Source organism: Octodon degus, unplaced genomic scaffold, assembly GCF_000260255.1.
Source record: "Octodon degus isolate 3935 unplaced genomic scaffold, OctDeg1.0 scaffold00019, whole genome shotgun sequence".
Lineage (NCBI taxonomy): Eukaryota > Metazoa > Chordata > Mammalia > Rodentia > Octodontidae > Octodon > Octodon degus.
Window position 1 is genome coordinate 3169266 of NW_004524595.1, and position 20649 is coordinate 3189914.

A 20649-nucleotide genomic window follows, 5' to 3' on the forward strand; every position below is an offset into this window, starting at 1 on the left:
AACTGTCCTACCAATTTGCTCTGAAACTGTCTCATTGCTATTTGTTTCTCAATAAAATTATTAAAATAAAATAAAATGTACCAATAAAATTAATAAAAGAAATGATACCTACTTTGCTGCTTAAAAAAAAAAAAAAGACCATACTCCTAAGTGAAATAAATCAGACACACATGTACAAATATTGCACTGTTTCTCTAGTATGAGAAACTGATGGTATAAATGAGGACCAAAATGTATATTAGGTATTGTGAAATAGAAAATATTCAAATGGGGAAGGGAACAAGAGACAGAAGGGAAAAGGTTTAAAAAAAAAAAAGAGAAAAGGGGAAAAAAAAAACCCAGAACTTCCGTAAATGGGGAAGGAAAAGGGGTTAAAGGGAGGGTAGGAGAGTGGGAGGGAGAATCAAGCTATATCATGTACAAGTATAAATTCTCTATGATGAATGTGGGTATTATGTATATTTAAATGTACCAGTAAAATCTGACGGGGGGGGGGGGGAAGTAGACACAGAAACTAGCCAAACTACTCAACGCTCAGGTTTTTGCCCAAGGGAAATGCTCTTGAACTACAGCAGGGGCCGGGAGATGGCTCAGTGGAATAAGCGCTTCCCTGGCAAGTGCAAGGGCTAAGTTCAATCCTTGGTTCTGCCAAAAAAAAAACTACAGCAGTTCTATTCATAACAACCCAACCTATCAACATGTCTGGAGACTGTGGCAGATTACCAAGGGTACAATGCCCACTGGTTTTGGGGTTTTTTTAAACTGAGGATTGAATACAGGACCTTGTGCTTGCCAGCAAGTGCTTATGTTGCTGATCTATCTCCCCAGCCACACTGTCTTGATTATAGTAACACACATGAAAATTACGAATCTATGTATTTTATATGTACACAGTTTATTTATGTGTAAGCTATTCTTCAATAAAGCTAGGTACAAATAATAGAATAAGCACAGGTACGATTTCCAAAACAATTGATCAGGAGAGTGTTATTTTGTTTTGAGTTTTTGTTACTGGGAATCAAATCCAAAACAATTCAAAGTCACTTTCTCTTTATTACCCAGGAAAACAATGTATCTAATAATCAATCTTAGGGCCTGGGACACAGCTCAATACAATAAGCACTTGCCTGGCAAGTGCAGGGTCCTGAGTTCAATCCCCAGTACCACAAAAAATAAAAATAAAAAAATAATAAGCAATCTTTCCACGTTTTAAAGAGCAAAAGAAAATTAAATTGATTTTAGTAAACTACATGTTTTTATACTTTTTTCTTTTTAATGTACTTGGTACAGTATCTCACTAGGCAGCTCCAACTCCTGTTTTCAGCCTTCCCAGCACTGGGATTACAGACGTGTGCCACCATGCCCAATCTTGGTGGCAGGCTAAGCACACCCAGGGACAGGGCCAGCATGGTGCCCAGATCGAACCAGCAGGCACTCAAGTCTCTTTGAGTTATCTCGCCAGCCCTCTGTTTTTGTACTTTCTTAATTTCAAAATGCATTCTTGCCAGGTATGGTGTTGCACACCTCTAATCCTAGCACTTGGAAGCCTGATGCAGGAGGATCACCACCAGTTCAAGCCCAGCCTGGGCCTGTACCACAAGGCAACACTGTCTCAAACAAAACAACAATAAACAAAATCAGGTAACTTTAGGTTTGCTCTACTAATATCCAAACTTTATAGTTTGTTAGGCAGCCTTTTAATATGGAATATAAATTTCTGGGGAGAGATGTACAAGTTAAAACTAAGTTTACTCTTCTGTTACTAGGATGCCTCCAGACAAGATACTATTTTTCATAATAATAATGGAAATCAATCCTTCTCTTAGAAATTCTGGGGGGTCAGCCAAATAGCTCAGCAGATTAAAGTGCCTGCAAGCAGGTGCAGGGGCCAAGGGTTCGATCCTGAGGCCTACAGTGTTGGCCCCGCCACCAGGGCATGCTGAGCCTGCATTTGAGACTAGGCTTGGTGCATGCCTGTAATCTCAGCTCTTGGGAGGCTGTAAACAGGCAGATCACTAAGAGTCCGATCTAGTAGTGAGACCCTGAACACCCTGTAGACTCTTCCCTAAAATACAAGAAAAGAAAGAAAGAAAGAAGGAAAGAAGGTAAGAAAGAAGGAAAAGACAGACAGAAATTCTGTAACTTCAGAAACTAAGATATGAAAGTGCTGTGTTATAAAACACTTAGGACTGAAGTATCTCAGTAATGTCAGGCGGCCATTGTAAGCATTTAACTCTGGCATTACTAATTTGTTTTTTGTTTTGCACTGCTAAAGATAAAACCCAGGACTTTACATGTGTGAGGCTAGTGTTCTACCTCTTAGCTATATTCCTCACTTTGTTTTTTGAGACAGAGTCTGGCTGTGTTGGCCAACGTATACTTGAACTGCTAGGCTCAAATGACCCTGTCCCTCGATCTCCCTCCCAGGCAGGTCTACAGAGCAGTGCCCCAAGCTTGAAGTCCTGAGTACTATTTCTAGATAAGCACCATAAATGTATGATCACAAGCATGCCCAACTAACTATTCCTAAAATGTGATACTACCTCCAGATTTTGTCACGAACAGTACTGAAAATGGCAAATTCATTATCAAATGATATCTTGAAATCCAAGAAATTTATTTCTTACCTTTAAAACTTGTTGATAGCTCCCTAGCATCAAATTAATTTTTATTTCTAAAAGTTAACCTTAGGTCAGGCGTGGTGGTACACGCCTACAAACCCAGCGTTTGAGAGGCTGAAAACAGGAGAATCACTGAGTTCAATCTACGTAGTGAGACCGTATATGAAATTTATACAAGTTAACCTCAAAGGGAATAATAACACAGAAAGGTTAGTGGTAATTCTCAAAACGTCAAGTAATTTTATACCTCAGCCATCAGTAAATAGACATTGTTAACGTAGGGGTGCCATCTATTTCTACAAAATGAAGTATCTTCTCTCTAAAATTTTTATTTTTAAATTTACCTCTTAGCTATATCCCTAACTTTGCTTTTTGGAGCAAAATGTCTTTGTTCACAAAAATATTCAGACTACTGCATCTCTAAGGGAGTAGGCAGGAGGCTCTATTTTGTAATGCTCTTAAATTGTTCTCCAAAAGATCCAATGTTTAGACAGGATCAGTTCTTCACCATAAGTCAACGTAATTCCAAACAATAAAGTGAGTCTTACACTCATCACTTGTATTAACCCAAAAAAAAAAAAAAGACTGTGCCGGGGAGATGGCTCAATGGAATGAGCGCTTCCCTAGCAAGCACAAGGGTCTGAGTTCAATCCCTGGTTCCGCAAAAAAAAAAAACTTGTAATAACCACATGAACTTTGACAGATTCCTTCAAGGCAAAGCTCCCTCCAAAATCCAAAAGAACTACCTACCAGACATTAAGTAACCGGTCATGCACTGCTCCAGATAAGAAATAAAGGCCTGTAACTCCATCAAAGGGCTGGCTCTCATTAGGAGGTCTGATAGTAGTGAACATAAGCGATGAAACTGGTGTCGCATGTCCTGTGAAGTGCTAGAGAAAGTTAAATCTCATTAGAAGGGGCTAGATTCAAAGTAGTACTGTACAAAAAGAATCCATGTGTACCAGAAAGAAGCTATTAATCTGACAGCAAAGCTCTACAAGAAAATTGTTTAATTATAAGCAAATAAGATCATTTATGCTATAATCTTTGCACATTTAAAACACCTGTATGAAAACAATCAAAATTAAACTCTTTCTGTGCAGCACCAGGCACCAAACCCAAGATCTTGGGAATGTTAGGCAACACTCCACCATCCAGCTCCATCTCCAGCTCTAATTCTACTCACTTTTAAAGGGTTGCTTAGGTGCTCAGACACAGCCAAGGAATTGTAGGTCTTCATTTTACTCTCAGCGAGTCGAAACCACAATTTTATAGCATCATCACAGCACCTCAAGTTCAGCGACCCCTGAGCGCAGCTGCTTTTCCTAACATTAAAAACTCTCTACAATGAGAGCCAGCCAGACAGCTCAGTGTTCTGAAGTGCCTGCTAAGGCAGAACACAGCAGCTCCCTGGCATGCCATGCCAGCCCTGCCCCAGGGCACGCTGAGATGGAGATTGAGACTGGGCATGGCGGCGCGTACATATAATCCCAGTGCTTGGGAGGCTGAAAACAGAAGAATCACTGAGTCTGGTCTATGTAGTGTGACCCTGTATACCATGTCCTAAACACATTTAAAAAAAAAAAACCTCTACAGTGAAATACTATACATGGACCAAACACTAGATGCAAGCTAGAAAATAAAATTACCATAACTACCTTATAGTAACAGATTTTAAACTCAAATTCCATTTATTTTATGCATCCTTTCCAGACCAAATCATATATGCAGACTAATTTTTGTCTGTTAATCCTATTATTTGACATGCATGAAAAATTTGGGGTGCTGGGGAGATAGCTCAGTAGAATAACTGCTTGCCTGGCAAGTACAAGGGCCTGAGTTCAAACCCCGTTTCTGCCAAAAAAAAAAAAGAAAAATTTGAATTGTTTTTTTGGGGTACAAAATTTCCTTATGTAGCCTAGGCTGGCCTCAAGCCACCCTCCTGTCTCAGCCTCCTAAGTGCTGGGACTACAGGCAGCAGCACAAAGCCTAGGATTTATATTCTTTTTTTTTTTTTTTTAGGATTTATATTCTTAACACAATATCCTATGGTCAAAATTTCTGCCTTTCTCCACACTTACTCTGTATGACTGTTATGCTTACAAATAATTTTATACACTCACTCTGTAGACTTCTTTGGTCTCCAAAACCCATAGTTTGATTGTTCGACCAGCTGAAAGTAACATCTTTCCATCTGGGCTGATACACAGGGAAGTGACGCTGCTATTGTCACCTTTCCATTTGCTATAATGCAAAGAAAATTAAAACATCACAGTGAATAGGGAGAAAGTTTAGTCAGCAGAAAATAACAAAAAAGAAAAACAGGTATTAAAAATACCATGCAAATAGTATGTCAGCCAGGGAGATAGCTCAGTGGCATAAGTGCCTGTCCGGTGAGCACAAGGTCCTGAGTTCCATCTCCGGTACAAAACAAAGATCCTATGCCAATGACATTCCTTAAAATCTTGGGTTAGGTTAATAGTACTGGACATATTAGTGAAGCCTCCCAGAAGGATGCTTCAAACACAGCATGAGCTCCCTTTGCAGGATAAAATACTCAAGAGATAGCAGAAAACAGGCAGGTAAGAGTTCTAAGAGTTAAAAAGAGGTAGTTATATGTATCCAGTGACCAGGAGGAAACTGTGTTAATGTCCAAGCAACTACTACTCTGGACCTTCACGGGTCCACCCAACCTATTCCCAAGGCAGTTTTTGTTTTCTTTGCAAAATTAGCCTTTAATCCTTTAGCAACAAAAACAACATCTCAAGCCATAGCACAAAAAGTTGATTTCTAACCCAAATCTGTATGGATGAATTCCCATCCAACAAGTGAAATAAATTAGGTTAAGTTATTCCTTTTAAGAGCTCGAATAAGATTAGAACCAAGACATTTTGCAGTTTGTTAAACATATTGTTATGAGCAAAAGGGAAGTTGGCTGTTTATTTACATCTAGAATACACACCACAAAGGAAACTGAGTAAAAAGGAAAAAAAAAATGCAGGGACAGGGCTCGATCTCCAGCATGCCAGGCCAGCCCCACCCCACCCCCCACACACCCAAATGAGACTGGGTGTGGTATTACACGCCTGTAATCCCAGCACTTGGGTGGCTGAAAACAGGAGGATCACTATGAATAGGATCTACATAGTGAGACCTGCAGACCCTGTAATAAATACATTTTTTTTTTATTTATTTGTGTGTGTGTGTGTGTGTGTGTGTGTGTGGCCAGCTCAGGCCACCAGAGGGCGCGGCTGGCTGGCATGTGGTGCTGGGGGATTGAACCGGGGTCCCTTTGCTTTGCTAAGCTTGTTCAAATAGGTGCTTTAGACCACTGAGCCATCTCACCAGCCCAATAAATACATTTTTAAAAAAAGAAGAGGGGCCAGGGAGATGGCTCAGTGGAATAAGCCCTTCCCTGGTAAGCGCAAGGGTCCGAGTTCAATCCCCGGTTCCGCAAAAAAAAAAAAAAAAAAGAAGAAGAAGAAGAAGAAGAAAGGAAACCGAGGCAGAAAATCACCCTGAGTTTGTGGCCAGCCAGGGCTATATGGTGAATTCAAGCCCAGCCTTAACTGTTATAACCTGTGCAATTGATTCCAATTTTGTAACTCTGTATGCTTCCACTGTAATGTTATTAACTGTTATAACTTGACATATGCGCTGCCATCTTGTTCTGTATGCACCATTCTAAACGCTGTAACTTAACCACTGTGCCCCGTTCTCTACTTGAGAACCTGCAGTTGGGCCTTTCTCACACTGTCCTTTGTATACACCTGAATCTAGTTCTAGCCCAATGCCCTGTTCTTGCCCTCATTCCCAGCTACAAACTGTACCCACTACTGCACCTGTTATTGTTCATTAGAAACAGGTAATTTTTCAACTGTAGCCCCTAGATGAAACTTTGACGTCAGCCTTTGCGGTTTATCAGCTTAAATACCCACTCCCCTCATCCTCCCAGCACACACCTCAGCATCTTGCTGGGGTGTCTGCCGCTGGCTACCAGCTAAAATAAAGTGCTTCTTTTCGAGCCTGCCTCATTTTTGAGTTACAACATTAACAATATAGCAAGACCTTGTCAAAACAGATGTGAAAAGAAAAATGTTCTGGTTGATTCAAAATGTCCCCCACAAAGCTTCCTTGTATTAGTTTTTTTTGTAGGCTGGTGGGACAGGAGGAACTGGAGGGAGCACAAACAAGGGCATTAGCTGAACCAGTGAGGAGACTAGCCCACTTCCCCCTCACTTCTATATATATATATCCACTAAATTGAAGGGCTTGTAGGATGTTCCCTGTCCCCTACCTCTCCTCTCTGGAGTCCCTCTCCTGTGCTTGGCGTTCCTGCTGCCAAGGGATGAAAAGCTTTCCCCTGCCATGCTATTTGACTTTGAAGAGAATCAACTGCAGAATGACACTTCTGAAACTACTAGAAATCTTCTCCTTAAAAGGGTAACATATAAACATAGAATACTCAAAATTACACTCTGTAGCTAAGCATGGTGCACACCTATAGTTCTAGCACTTGAGAGGCTGAGACAGGAGGATTACCAAGAGTTTGAGGTCAGTCTAGGCTAAGCAGTGAGTTGATAGGCAGCCTGAACTACACAGTGAGACCCTGTCTCAAAAAGCCAAAACAGAAACAAAAGAAAAACCTACCACATATTTGCTCCTTTGCATCAATAACAAAAAGAATTCATACCTGTAACCCTACAATACAGGAGGCTGAGGCAGAAAGACTGCAAAAATGAGCCCAGCCTGCACAACTTCACAAAACCCTATCTCAAAATAAAAGTAAAAATACAATGAAAATGAATAAAAAATAAAAGAGTGGGGAAGTAGTGAAGGTCTTGGGTTTAGTCCCCAGTACACACATAACAAAAAAATTCAAAAGGAAAACAGGAGACATAAACAGGCAACTACAAATTTTTTATATAAATGATGCACTTAGGGGCTGGGGAGATTGCTCAGTAGAATAAGTGCTTCCCTGGCAAGCGCAAGGGTCTGAGTTCAATCCCCGGTTACGGAAAAAGAGGGAAAAAAAAAAAAAAGTTGCTTTCTGTTAACCAAAAAATAAATAAATAAATAAATGATGCACCTAAATGTACTTATAATAAAGGAAATGTACATTTTAATGTATGAACTTTCTCTTTACCCTCTAATTTCTAAAATTTGTACCAGTTTCTGACCACAGCCCAGTTTTAAAACTAATTTTTGGGCTGGTGAGATGGCTCAGCGGTCTAAAGCATCTACTTAGAACAAGCTCAGCTAAAGCACAGGGACCGCGGTTCAATCCCCCAGCACCACATACCAGCCAGCCCCGCCCCCTGGTGGGCTGAACTGGCCACACACACACACACACACACACACACACTCTAAATAAAATTTTAAAAAATAATAAAAAAATAAAACTAATTTATATTCATCATTCAATATATATTCACTGCTGGGCACAATGGTACACAACCCTGTACTTAGGTGGCAGAGGCAGGAGGCTCATCGTGGGGCTGAGGCCAGCCTGAGTTCAAGGTCAGCGTAAACTACAGTGAGTCCTTGTCTCCAAAACAAACCATATATATTTTCCCACTTTTATATATTCACTAAACTGATACCAAAAAAAAAAAAAAAACACCCTGAAGCCAGGCATGGTGGTGCACACCTGTTAATACCAGTACTCAGGAGGCTGAGACACAAAGGATCATCATGAGTCCCAGGCCATCCTGGACAACACACAGATGCCCATACAAGCAACAGAATGGAATACTGGCCGCCATTGGAAAATGTGACGAATTCCTGAGGAAAGAGTGATATAAACCAACGACTTTAGGCCTCCAATCCTTCTGCAAAGGAAGCCCCACAACTCAAGTGCCACACACTCCATTTTATTATTTTCTTTACAAATACCAGCAGGCCACCAAGGATCTCCTATAACCTGAAGAATGTTTTCAATGTTAAAACTAGAAACTAAATCAAATGAACAACAGCAAAAGGAAAAAACTGAAATCCTATTGTAATTCTCTTCAGGGAGTTGGAAAGAAATATAATACAATTAAAAAAGAAACAGAGGGGCCGGGAAGATAGCTTAGCAGAGTAAGTGCTTGCCTGGCAAGCGCAAGGGCCTGAGTTCAATCCCCAATTCTACAAAAAAATTAAAAATAAAAAAATAAAAGATCAAGAGAGACAAGATGTAGACTAACAGCCCACTGCCCCAGTGGAGACAAGGATCAAATGATGTAATATGAAATACAAGAAAAATGAGGCATACCAATTTCTGGGCTAAATAACTACATTAAGCACCAATGTAGGCACAGAGGTCGGGGGTTCAATCCCTGGGCCTGCCCTGCAGGCCCCACCCCCAGGACATGCTGAGACAGCAATTGAGACTGGGCATGATGGCACATGCCTGTAATTCCAGCTCTTGGGAGGCTGTAAACAGGCAAATCACTGAGTCTGATCTAGTAGTGAGACCCTGAATACCTTGTAGACCCTTCCCTAAAAATGAAATGAAATAAAATAAAAATTGTATATTTTATCTACTTAGAAGTTATGGAATAATCCTTCAATTAAAGAAACTATGTGTTGAAAACAAAAAACTCTTCCCCAAAATACAAAAACAAAAAATCAAAAATAGCACCAATGTATCTCAATCATTAAATAAAAAAAACACAGAAGACTACAGAATGCTAAAAGTAATTAACATTAAGACCTACTAAAACAGGGGGCTGGTGAGATGGCTCAGTGGTCTAAAGCACCTACTTAGAACAAGCTTAGCAAACCACAGGGACCGCGGTTCAATCCCCCAGCACCACATGCCAGCCAGCTCCACCCCCTGGTGGGCTGAGCTGGCCACACACACACACACACACACACACACACAAATAAATAAATAAAATTTTTAAAAAAGAAATTACAGCATTAAAAAAAAAAAAAATACCTACTAAAACAGACCAGCGAGATAGTTCAGCAGACTAAGCACCTGCTTTGGCAAGCACAGGGACCAGGGTTCAATCCCCAGTGCCACATGCTGCGCAGGCCCCACCCCTGGGGCTTACTGAGCCAGTGACCAAGTCCGGGCATGGTGACACATGCCTATAATCCCACTGCTGGGGAGGCTGAAAACAAGAGGATCATTAGGAGTCCATGCTGTGTAGTGAGACCTTGTACCAAAAAATAATAATAAATGTTTTCCTCTTATTCCACTTTTCTATTTTTTCCACTTTTAAATTTTTACCCTTGAGAGTGAAATCGACATATTCAGGACTTGAATACTGTATATCCTACTGTACACGCTTCTGTTATTGCTGATGGTATCCCTATAGCCAAAAGTAACATTATCATTTTAAACAGATCTCTTCCTGGTATCCCAAGACTGAGACTAAGCAGCACAGAAAAATACAGTGACACTGTACCAAAGAACCAGGCACTGGCTGTGCCAAGCAGGAAGTAACTTCTTAGCCCCAACAAACTGAAGACAAAGGATCTTGTAAGACTCAAAAACCAAACGCCAGTTGTATCTGCAAGATACCTCAGGCAAGTAGTCATTTCCAAAGGATTTGAAATACTAATAATAAAGCAACACATCATAGGCAATTAACAAGCATCACACCAGGAATTAAGCTAAAAAAAGAAAATAACATGAGAAAATAAAATGCCACGCCAGACATCTAGTTCACCAACAGCAAACCCAGGGGCAATGATGTGAGATAATCTGGAAGTCACCCACCTTGCCTCTCTGAAGCATTAACAACAAAGCAATTGAATGAGGCTCTAGAAAAAAAAATCAAATCAGAAATAACATCTCAGGTAACTGCAGACATGGTGATCACAATGAAAGCCATGCTTAGTGGTACTATGAGACACAGACAGAAATTTGAGGGACTTAAGAAACCTATGGAAGCCATGAATGTTCAACATAGGAAAGAAATGAAATCTTTCAGATTCATTTAAGGCAGATTCAGCAGATATCCAGGAGAGCAAAAATTCCATTCAAAGTATTCACAGCAGATTAAGCCAATGTGACAACAAGATTTCATATACAGAATATACAGGCTTGCAGTTAGAGATCATGAAGAGAAAGTTCCCTAAAAATAGCAAGGATCACGAGAAATCAATTCAGCAGCTGCTGGGTGAGGCACAAAAGAATAAATTAGGGGCCGGGGAGATGGCTCAGTGGAATAAGCGCTTCCCTAGCAAGCGCAAGGGTCTGTGTTCAATTCCCAGTTCTGCCAAAAAAAAAAAAAAAAAAAAATTAACAGATGTAATAGCAAAAAACTTTCCTGCTAGGGAAAAGAAATTTGACATGCACTACAACACACTGGAATTTATGGCACACAATGAAAGCAGCCCTAAGAGGGAAATTTATAGCAGTGAAAACCTGTCTCAGGCTAACACAGAAAGTGCAAATAAACAACTTAATGGTGTACCTTAAACTTATAGAAAAATAAAGAGCAGGCTAGGCCAAAAGTGTACATAAGGGAGGGCATTATAAAAAGCAGAGCAGAAACTAACGCACTGGAGACTAAGAAAATACAAAAGAAAAAAAAAAAAATCAATGATTCAAAGAATTGGTTCTTTGAAAGATTAAATAAAATCAACAAACCCTTATCCAAGCTTATCCATGAAGACTCAAATATACTCAATTAGCAATGAATAGGGCAAAATCACAAAGGACCCTGCAGAAACCCAGATCATCTATATCTACTTTGAAAATCTGTATCCTAATAAGATGGAAAATTCACAAGAAATGGACAGATACATATGAATTCCTAGACATGTATGAATTACCAAGACTGAATCAAGAAGACATAAAAATCCTAAATAAAACAGTATCAATCAATGCAATAAATAAAAGACATAATTAAAAACCTACCAACCGGGCTGGCAAGATAATTCAGTGGTCTAAAGCACCTGGTTAGGTAAGCCTAGGCAACCACACAGCGACCATGATTGGATTCCCCAGCACCACATGCTATGCCAGCCCCTTCCCAAGGTGGGCTGCAACGGCCAAAATAGAAAAAAGAAAAAAAAAAAAAAATACCAACAAAGAAAAACCAAGACCTTGACAGATTCACTGCTGAACTCCACAGAAATTTAGAAAAGACCTAACACCACTACTTCTCACACTCTTTAATGAAATTGAAAGGAAACAACTGTCCCAAATTCATTCCTGGAATCAAGCATTACCTGGATACCAAAACCAGAGAAACACCCAACTCAGAAAGAGAGTAACAGGCTAATCTCCCAAATGAACAACATAGATGCAAAAATCTCCAACAAGATATAAGCAGAGGCTGGGGAGACATCTTGCTCAGCAGCTTTAGTCCCTGTCTGGCAAGTGCAAGGTTATGAGTTCAATCCCCAGTACCAAAAAAAGAAGCAAACAATGCATCAAATCATTAAGACTATACATCACAACCAAGTGGGATTCATCCCAGGAATGCAGGGATGGTTCAATATACGCAAATCCATAAATGTAATATACCGTATTAACAAGGCCAGGGACAAAAAGTAGACGGAGGAAAAGTATTTTACAAAGTCCAGCACCCAATTATGATAAAAACAACAGAAAATTGGAATACATGATCTTTATCTCAATCTGATAAAGGCTATGTATGGCAAACCAACCAATAGCCATCATCATACTAAATAGACCAAAAGGGCCAGCCAGATAGCTCAGCAGATTAAAATGCCTGCCTAGGGCTGGGGAGATGGCTCAGTGGAATAAGAGCTTCCTTGGCAAGCACAAAGGCCTGAGTTCAAACCCTGGTTCCGCAAAAAAAAAAAAAAAACAAAAAGCCTGCTTAGGCAGACACAGGGACTGGATTCAATCCCCGTGAGCCATGCCAGCCCCACCCCAGGGGTGCTGAGGGAAACTGAGACTGGGCGTGGTAGTGTCCACCTATAGTCCCAGCGCTTGGGAGGCTGCACAGAGAAGAATCACTACAAGTTCAACCTATGTAGTGAGACCCTGTAGGTCCTGTACTAAATACATAAAATATAAATAAATAAATAGACGGAAACTGAAAGCTTTCTCTCTAAAATCAGGAACAAGACAAGGATGTCCAATGTCTCCAATAATTCAATATAGTCCTGGTAACTTTAGGCAGAGCAATTAGACAAGAGAAACAAAAGGAAAAGTGACAGGAAAGAAATTAAATTATCATTATCTATCTGCAGATGACATGATACTCTACATAGAACCCCACAACTCCTTTAAAACCCTGCTGTATTTAATAAGCAAATTCAGTAGCATGACTGGATACAAAGTCAACACCAAAAAAATCAAAAGCCTTCCTGTACACAAATAACAAAGTTAATGAGAAAAATTAGGGAAACAAGACTATTCATAATAGCATTCAAAAAAAAAAGAAAGAAATACCTAGGAATCAACCTAACGAAGGAAGGATATAAAAGACCTCTACATTGAAAACTACAGTATTAAGAAAAAATTAAAGAGGGTATCAAAAAACGGAAAGGCTGGTGAGATGGCTCAGTAGTCTAAAGCACCTACTTAGAACAAGCTTAGCAAAGCACAGGGACTGCGGTTCAATCCCCCAGCATCACATGCCAGCCAGCCCCGCCCCCTAGTGGGCTGAGCTGGCCACACACACACACACACACACACACACATAAATAAAAAAATAAAAATAAAAAAATTTTTAAAAACCCAGAAAGATATCCCTTTTCTTGGGTAGCAAGAACCAATGTAATGAAAATGGCCATACTTTTCCAAAACTGTTAAACAGATTTAATGCAATTCTGATCAAAGGGGCTGGTGAGATGGCTCAGTGGTCTAAAGCACCTACTTAGAACAAGCTTAGCAAAGCATCAGGGACCGCGGCTCAATCCCCCAGCGCCACATGCCAGCCAGCCCCGCCCCCTGGTGGGCTGAGCTGGCCACACACACCCCTCTCTCTCTCTCTCTCTCTCTCTCTCTCTCTCTCAAATAAATAAAAAAAAATTTAAAAAAAAAATTCTGATCAAAATTCCAACAGTATATCTCACAGAACTAGAGAAAAACAATCCCAAAATTCACTTGGAACCAGAAGAGACCTGGAATAACAGCAAAGGCAATTCTGGGCAACAAAGGCAAGGCAGGGAGCATCACAATCCTTGACTTGAAATTATACTACAAAGCTACTGTGATAACGGGGGGGGGGGGGTCCCCCCACAGACCTGAAGATCAATGGAACAGATTGGAAGATGCGGAAACAACTCCAAACATACTCAACCACCTTATCTTTGACAAAGGTGCTCAACACATTCACTTGAAGAAAACCTCTAGTTTTTCTTTTTACCTCATTATGCAGTATACTAAATTTGAAATGGATCAAATCTAAATATTAAGATAGTACAGGGACTAGGCTGGCTTGCTGTAATGCCAGCGCTTGGGAAGCTAAAAACAGGAGGATCACTATGAGTATGATATGTGTAGTAAGACCTGTAGACGCTGTACTAAATAATTTTTTTTAAAAGGCCAGCAAGATAGCTCAGAGGTCCAAAGTGCCTACTTTAGACCAGGAGCAGGGGACCAAGGTTCGATACCTGACACCACATGCTACACCAGCCCCAACCTCAGGGTGGGCTGAGCCAGCTCCCCAAAAAGAGAACAGGAGGGCCGGCAAGATAGCTTAGTGGAGGGGCTGGTGAGATGGCTTGATGGTCTGAAGCACCTACTTGGAGCAAGCGTAGCAAAGCACAAGGACCGCGGTTCTGTCCCCCAGCACCACATGCCGGCCGGCCCCGCCCCCTGGTGGGCTGAGCTGGCCACACACACACAAACACATAAAATAAAATAAAAAAAAAAAGACTTTAAAAAAAAAGATAGCTTAGTGGACTAAGTGCCTTATAGGCAAATGCAGGGACCGGGGTTCAATCTCCAGCATCACATGCTGCACCAGCACCAACACCAGGCCAACCACCCAGGTGCACTGAGTGGGCCACCGAGACCAGGTATGGTGGTACACACCTGTAATCCCAGTGCTGGGGAGGCTGAGAGTCCAGGCTACATAATGAGACCCTATACCAAATACATTTAAAAAAAAAAAAAATCAAAGATAGAATAGGTAAAACTCTTGAAGACATTTGTGTAGACAAAGACTATATGAACAAAACCCCGATCACACAGTAACTATCAAAAAGAATCAACAGAAGCCTTTTTACCAAGATGGCGCCGAAAGCAAAGAAGGAAGCCCCTGCCCCTCCCAAAGCTGAAGCCAAAGCAAAAGCTTTGAAGGCCAAAAAGGCCGTGCTGAAAGGCATCCACAGCTACTAAAAGAAGATACGAACGTCGCCCACCTTCCGCCGTCCCAAGACGCTGCGGCTCCGGAGGCAGCCCAAATACCCTCGGAAGAGCGCCCCCAGGAGAAACAAGCTTGACCACTATGCCATCATCAAGTTCCCCCTGACCACAGAGTCAGCCATGAAGAAGATTGAGGATAACAACACACTCGTGTTCATTGTGGATGTCAAAGCCAATAAGCACCAAATCAAACAAGCTGTAAAGAAGCTCTATGACATCGATGTTGCCAAGGTCAATACCCTACTCAGGCCTGATGGAGAGAAGAAGATATATATGTTCAACTGGCTCCTGATTATGATGCATTGGATGTTGCCAACAAAATTGGGATCATCGGGGCCGGGGAGATGGCTCAGTGGAATAAGTGCTTCCTCGGCAAGCACAAGGGTCTAAGTTCAATCCCCGGTTCCGCCAAAATAAATAAATAAATAAATAAATAAACAAAATTGGGATCATCTAAACTGAGTCCAGCTGGCTAATTCTAAATATATACTTTTTTCTCAGTAAAAAAAAAAAAAAAGAATCAACAACTGGGATCTTATCTTATTAAAAAGCTTTTGCGGGCTGGTGAGATGGCTCAGTGGTCTAAAGCACCTACCTAGAACAAGCTAAGCAAAGCACAGGGACCACAGTTCAATCCCCCAGCACCACATGCCAGCCAGCCCCGCCCCCTGGTGGGCTGAGCTGGCCACACACACACACACACACACACACAAATAAATTAAAAAAAAAAAAAAGCTTTTGCACAGAAGGAGGAACCAACAGAGTGAAGAGACTGTTAACGCACAATGTGGGAAAAAATGTTTACCAGCTGTTTCTCAGACAAAAGATTATCATCAAGAACATGTAGGGCCACAGAGATGGCTTAGTGAAGGAAGCACTTCCCTGGCAAGCGCCAAGGGCCTGAGTTCAATCCCTGGTTCAGCAAAAAATAAAATAAAATAAAATAAAATAAAATAATATGTAGGGCTGGGGAGATAGCTCTGTGGTCTAAACGTCTGTCTGGTAAATTCATGGACTGGAGTTCAATCCCTAGTACTGCATGCCGTGCTGGCCCCAGAACCCCAGGCGTGCCATGCCAGACACTGAAAACAGATGTGGTAGTGCACAGCTGTAATTCCAGCACTGATGAGACCAAGACAGGAGGATCACTACTAATCTGAGCTACATAGTGAAACCCTGTATTTTTTTTTAATGTCTTCAGTACAGGGTCTATAGGGTCTCATTACAGATTGGACTAGTAGTGATCCTTCCTGTTTTTCAGCCTCCCAAGCACTGGGATTACTGGCACACACCAAGCCCAGTCTCATTCACTGTCTCAGTGTGCTCCAGAGGTGGGGCTGGCACAACATGCTGGGAATCTGACCACTGGCCGCTGCATCTGCCTAAGCAGGCACTTTAATCCTATATCTGGCCGGCCTGAAACCCTGTATTCAATAAATAAACAAACGAACATGTACAGAACTCAAAAAAAAAAAAAAAATCAGACCTCCCAAATTTAAAGACCCAATCCCAAAATGGGCACCTGAGGAGACCAGCAAGATAGGTTAGTGGTCTAATGCGTCTGTTTAGGTAAGCGCAGGGGACCGAAGTTTGATCCCCAGCACCACACGCCATGCTAGCCCTGCCCTCAGGGTGGGCTGAGCTGGCAAAAAACAAAAATGGGCACCTGAGATGAACACACACTATTAACTGGATAACATACCCATTCTTTATCATGCATTACCCCTAGAGGCCCCCAAAATTAGCCTAGTCAGTACCAAGTAAATCTTTCACCTTCTAGACACCTAAGTTTACTTTTTGCCAACTCCCCACCTTCTTTCCCAATCATCAGACCATTCTGCTGCCTCTTCAAATCTTATCGTCATAGCAGGTCCAACTGAAACCCCTTCCTTTCTCAACAGTGCCAATTCACCTGACAAATGAACACATGCTTCCTTCTGACATCTCATACAATTACTTCACTCTTGTACCCTTTGGCTTTTGTGTTAAAATCTTGTATATCTAGTTTCACTAAACATTCCTTAAAGTTTATACCATATCAACATGTATGTATGTTCCCACTAGATCCAATAGGGTTTGTGTAGCGCTCATCTCTTAAAGGTCACTGAGGTGACGCCCCACCCCATACCTAACAATGTTACTCACCACTTCACTTTGCACGTCTGTGTGTTCCACTCCACAATATGCTTATCATCTGAACAGCTATATAAGCAGCCACTGTCTTGATGCCACTGTATGCAATTGACTCTGTTGTCATGACCACCACTCTGCAGATTAAAAAATTTAAAGAAAAACAAATTTGTCTTATATGATAATGTGAATCCTAGAGTCATCACCAGTTAAACAAAATGTCAGCCACATGCCGCGCCCAGGCAGCTGAGCCAGCCACCAAGACCAGGTGTCATGGCACAAGTCCTGTGATCCCAGCACTGGGAAGACTAAAAACACGAGGATCACTACGAGACTGAGCAGTCTCAGCATCGCAGTGAGACGCTGCATCACATATGTTTAAAAAAAAAGGGTCAAGCCTTAACCTGTATCTATTCATTTTAATTTTCCTAAATTTCCTATTCAGTTTTCAAACCTGCGATAAAACATCTGGAACATCAAAATAGAAACTTTCCCTTCTCTGTAAGAAAAGCATACCTCCACATTCTATTTTTTTTTGTTCATTTGTTTGTTGTACCGAGGACTGAACTTAGGACCTTACACTTGCTAGGCAGGCACTTATGCCATTGAGCTATCTCCCTGGCCCCAACCACCACATTCTAAATCAAAGCGTACTAGACTTAAATGACATTTTTCTCTTGACAGAAATGCCAAGTCTAAGTCAAATGACTGGATACAAACACAACTTTTGTTTTTGTTTTGTTTTGATTTGGTTTGGTTTGCTTTTTGTGTTTTGAGACAGGGTCTCACTTAGGCTGGCTCTGAACTCACTAGTGAGGCTACACTGGCCTCAAACAGCAATTCTCCTTCTGCTTTAGCTTCCCAAATGCTGGATTACAGGCATGTGCCACCACACCCAGCAAAATCAACTCTCAAAAGGTAAAAATTTAGTTAGAAAATATCTCTTAGAAAAACTACTAGGGGCCGGGGAGATAGCTCAGTGGAATAAGCACTTGCCTAGCAAGCAAAAGGACCTGAGTTCAATCCCTGGTTCCGCAAAAAAAAAAAAAAAAGAAAAAAGAAAAAGAAAAAGAAAAACTACTAGAAAACAGCACACATACATAATCACAGCACCGTGAGAGCCCGAAGCAGGATGCCAATTTGCAGCCAAGCCTGCCTGTCTTCAGAGACCTGGTCTTTCATAAGAAATGGGGTGGAGTAGGCTATAACTCAACTGTCAAGGTCTTGGATTCAATCCCCAGTAATAAAAATAAACAAAAATTGAAGAAGTCAGGCAACAGCCGCACACGTCTATAATCTGATCACAAGTTTAAGGCCAGTCTAAGTTACAAAGCTAACTCAAGGCCTGCCTGAACTACAGTAAAACCTTGTCTCAAAATACAAAATGAGCGTAAGTGAGATAGCTCAGCAGTCTAAAGCACCTGCTTAGACAAGTTTAAGCAAGTGCACAAGGTCTGCTGGTTCAATCCCTGGCACCACATGCCAGCGCCAGCCCTGCCCCCAGGATGGGCTGAGCCAGCCAGACACACACACACACACACACACACACACACACAGAGAGCCAAACCTCTCTATTTATTTATTTACTTATATTTTTTTGGTGGAACCAGGGACTGAACTCAGGCCCTTGCGCTTGCCAGAGAAGCGCTTATTCCACTGAGCCATCTCCCTGGCCCCTCTTCTTTTCAATTTAAAAAGAAAAAAACCTTACTATTTCTTCAGATAAGGGCACATTTTCAGGCCACACCATCTGAAAGCACTTTAAATAGATACCAGCACACCAAGATGTTCCTTTACTAGAAGCAGAGAGTGAAGATCACTGTAACAGAAACCTTGACAGATGAAACTTTTTATGTGATTTTCTATTTACATTTAGAAATTGTCTTCATGGCTGGGCATGGTGGTACACACCTATAATCCCAGCACTTGGGAGGCAGAGGCAAGAGAATTGCTCCAAGTTTGAGGTCAGCCAAGACTACAGAATGAAACTGTCTCAAAAAAAAAAATTAAAAAGTTGGGGGTGGTGGCACACACCTATAACCCTAGCATCTGGAAGGCTAAAGTAGGAGGATCATTATAAGCTTGAGAACAGCCTGGGCTAACAAAGTGAGCCTGAACTTCATACGGAGACCCTTTCTCAAAAAGACAAAAAACGGGGCCGGGGAGATGGCTCAGTAGAATAAGCACTTGCCTGGCAAGCGCAAGGGCCTGAGTTCAATCCCCAGTTCCACGAAGAAAAAAAAAGATTACTGCTGTTTCTCATTTCACAAACATTCCAGGACAAACTCACTCAGCAAAATGAGGTGCTAAGTCATGTACTTAGTAACTATTTTCACTCTTTGTACCTAATTCCAACAAATACACATACAGTTAAGCACCACTGCATACATACCTAACAATAAAAATCATAGAAGGTACTTTCAAATAAAATTACTGCTTGAAAAAAAAGTCTTAAAACATTAAGATGTTACTTCCCTCTTCAGCTGGCTATTCGTAGAAGTCCTGTATTTTACCTATGTGTGCACACACAAAGCACAAACACAAACACTCCACAGAAAAAATTCAGGTATGTCAAGTGGATTCAACTATTCTTAGTAACCAAAAACAAGCCAAAATGTAGCCTTTTAAGTCTGTTTATCTAGCAATCTGCTTAGTACTGTACTATCCAAGTTGATGAGATTATAGTTGGTGGGGGGGACAACATAAGACATAGCTAGAGGCAGTGTTGAATCAGCATAGCCTTTCAGAAAGCAATCTGCGGGCTGGTGAGATGGCTCAGTGGTCCAAAGCACCTACTCAGAATAAGCTTAGCAAAGCACAGGGACCACGGTTCAATACCACATGCCAGCCAGCCCCGCCCCCTGGTGGGCTAAGCTGGCCACACACAAATAAATAAATAAATAAATAAAATTTAAAAAAAAGAAAGCAATCTGCCCATGTGGCCCCTTAATCAATCAACCAACATTTACTAACTACAGATCATTCACTTTCAATATAGTTTATGTCCAAGTCTTACTAAAGTTATACAAGCTATACAAGGTTATAAATAACCACTTCAAAGATGAGAAATTAAATTATCCACAATCACATAAGCAGGAGAATGCAACTTCAGGCTAGACTAACTGCAAAGCTTAGTCCCTTTCCATTTCACTGTAGCACTCCGACATTCCTTACCCTGAACACAGGGAGACTCTTATCTCAAAATCAAAAATTTTAGTTGAGCAAAATAAATAGCTATTCATCCCAGCATTCAGAAGGCTGAGGCAAGATCACCATGAGACTGGGAGTGGTGGTGCACACCTATAATTCCAGTGCTTGGGAGGCTGAAAACAAGAGAATTATTACAAGTCTGATCTATGTAGTGAGACTCTGTAGACCCTTTACTAAATACATTTAAAAAAAGATCACGAGTTTGAAGCCAGCCTGGACCACACAGTGAGACCCTGTCTCAAGAAATAAAAACAAAAACAGAAGTATTTGTAATACCAAAGTACTAAAGGTATACAAGAAAAAATTTTAGGCTCCAACAGTATCATGCCTGCAGCCACACATTGCATAGGATACTAGATACCTGGTACCCCCAAACTGTCCAAATCACAGGTGGGC

The 20649-nt window shown here is 41.2% G+C and overlaps 1 protein-coding gene and 1 non-coding gene across 2 annotated transcripts in view; both read right to left on the bottom strand.

The window, feature by feature from the left end:
* Positions 1-20649, bottom strand: part of Wdr43 (WD repeat domain 43) — a 73741-nt gene that overhangs the window by 36258 nt on the left and 16834 nt on the right. The window contains exons 3-5 of the mRNA XM_004627386.2: positions 17059-17180; positions 4745-4865; positions 3372-3511 (exon numbers count right to left, since the gene is read on the bottom strand). Of these exons, the coding sequence (XP_004627443.1) occupies positions 3372-3511; positions 4745-4865; positions 17059-17180 (383 nt within the window). The remainder of the gene's footprint in view (positions 1-3371; positions 3512-4744; positions 4866-17058; positions 17181-20649) is intronic.
* Positions 3826-3910, bottom strand: LOC111815680. The gene has a single exon (XR_002820336.1). It is a non-coding gene; the product is annotated as a small nucleolar RNA SNORD53/SNORD92 (small nucleolar RNA).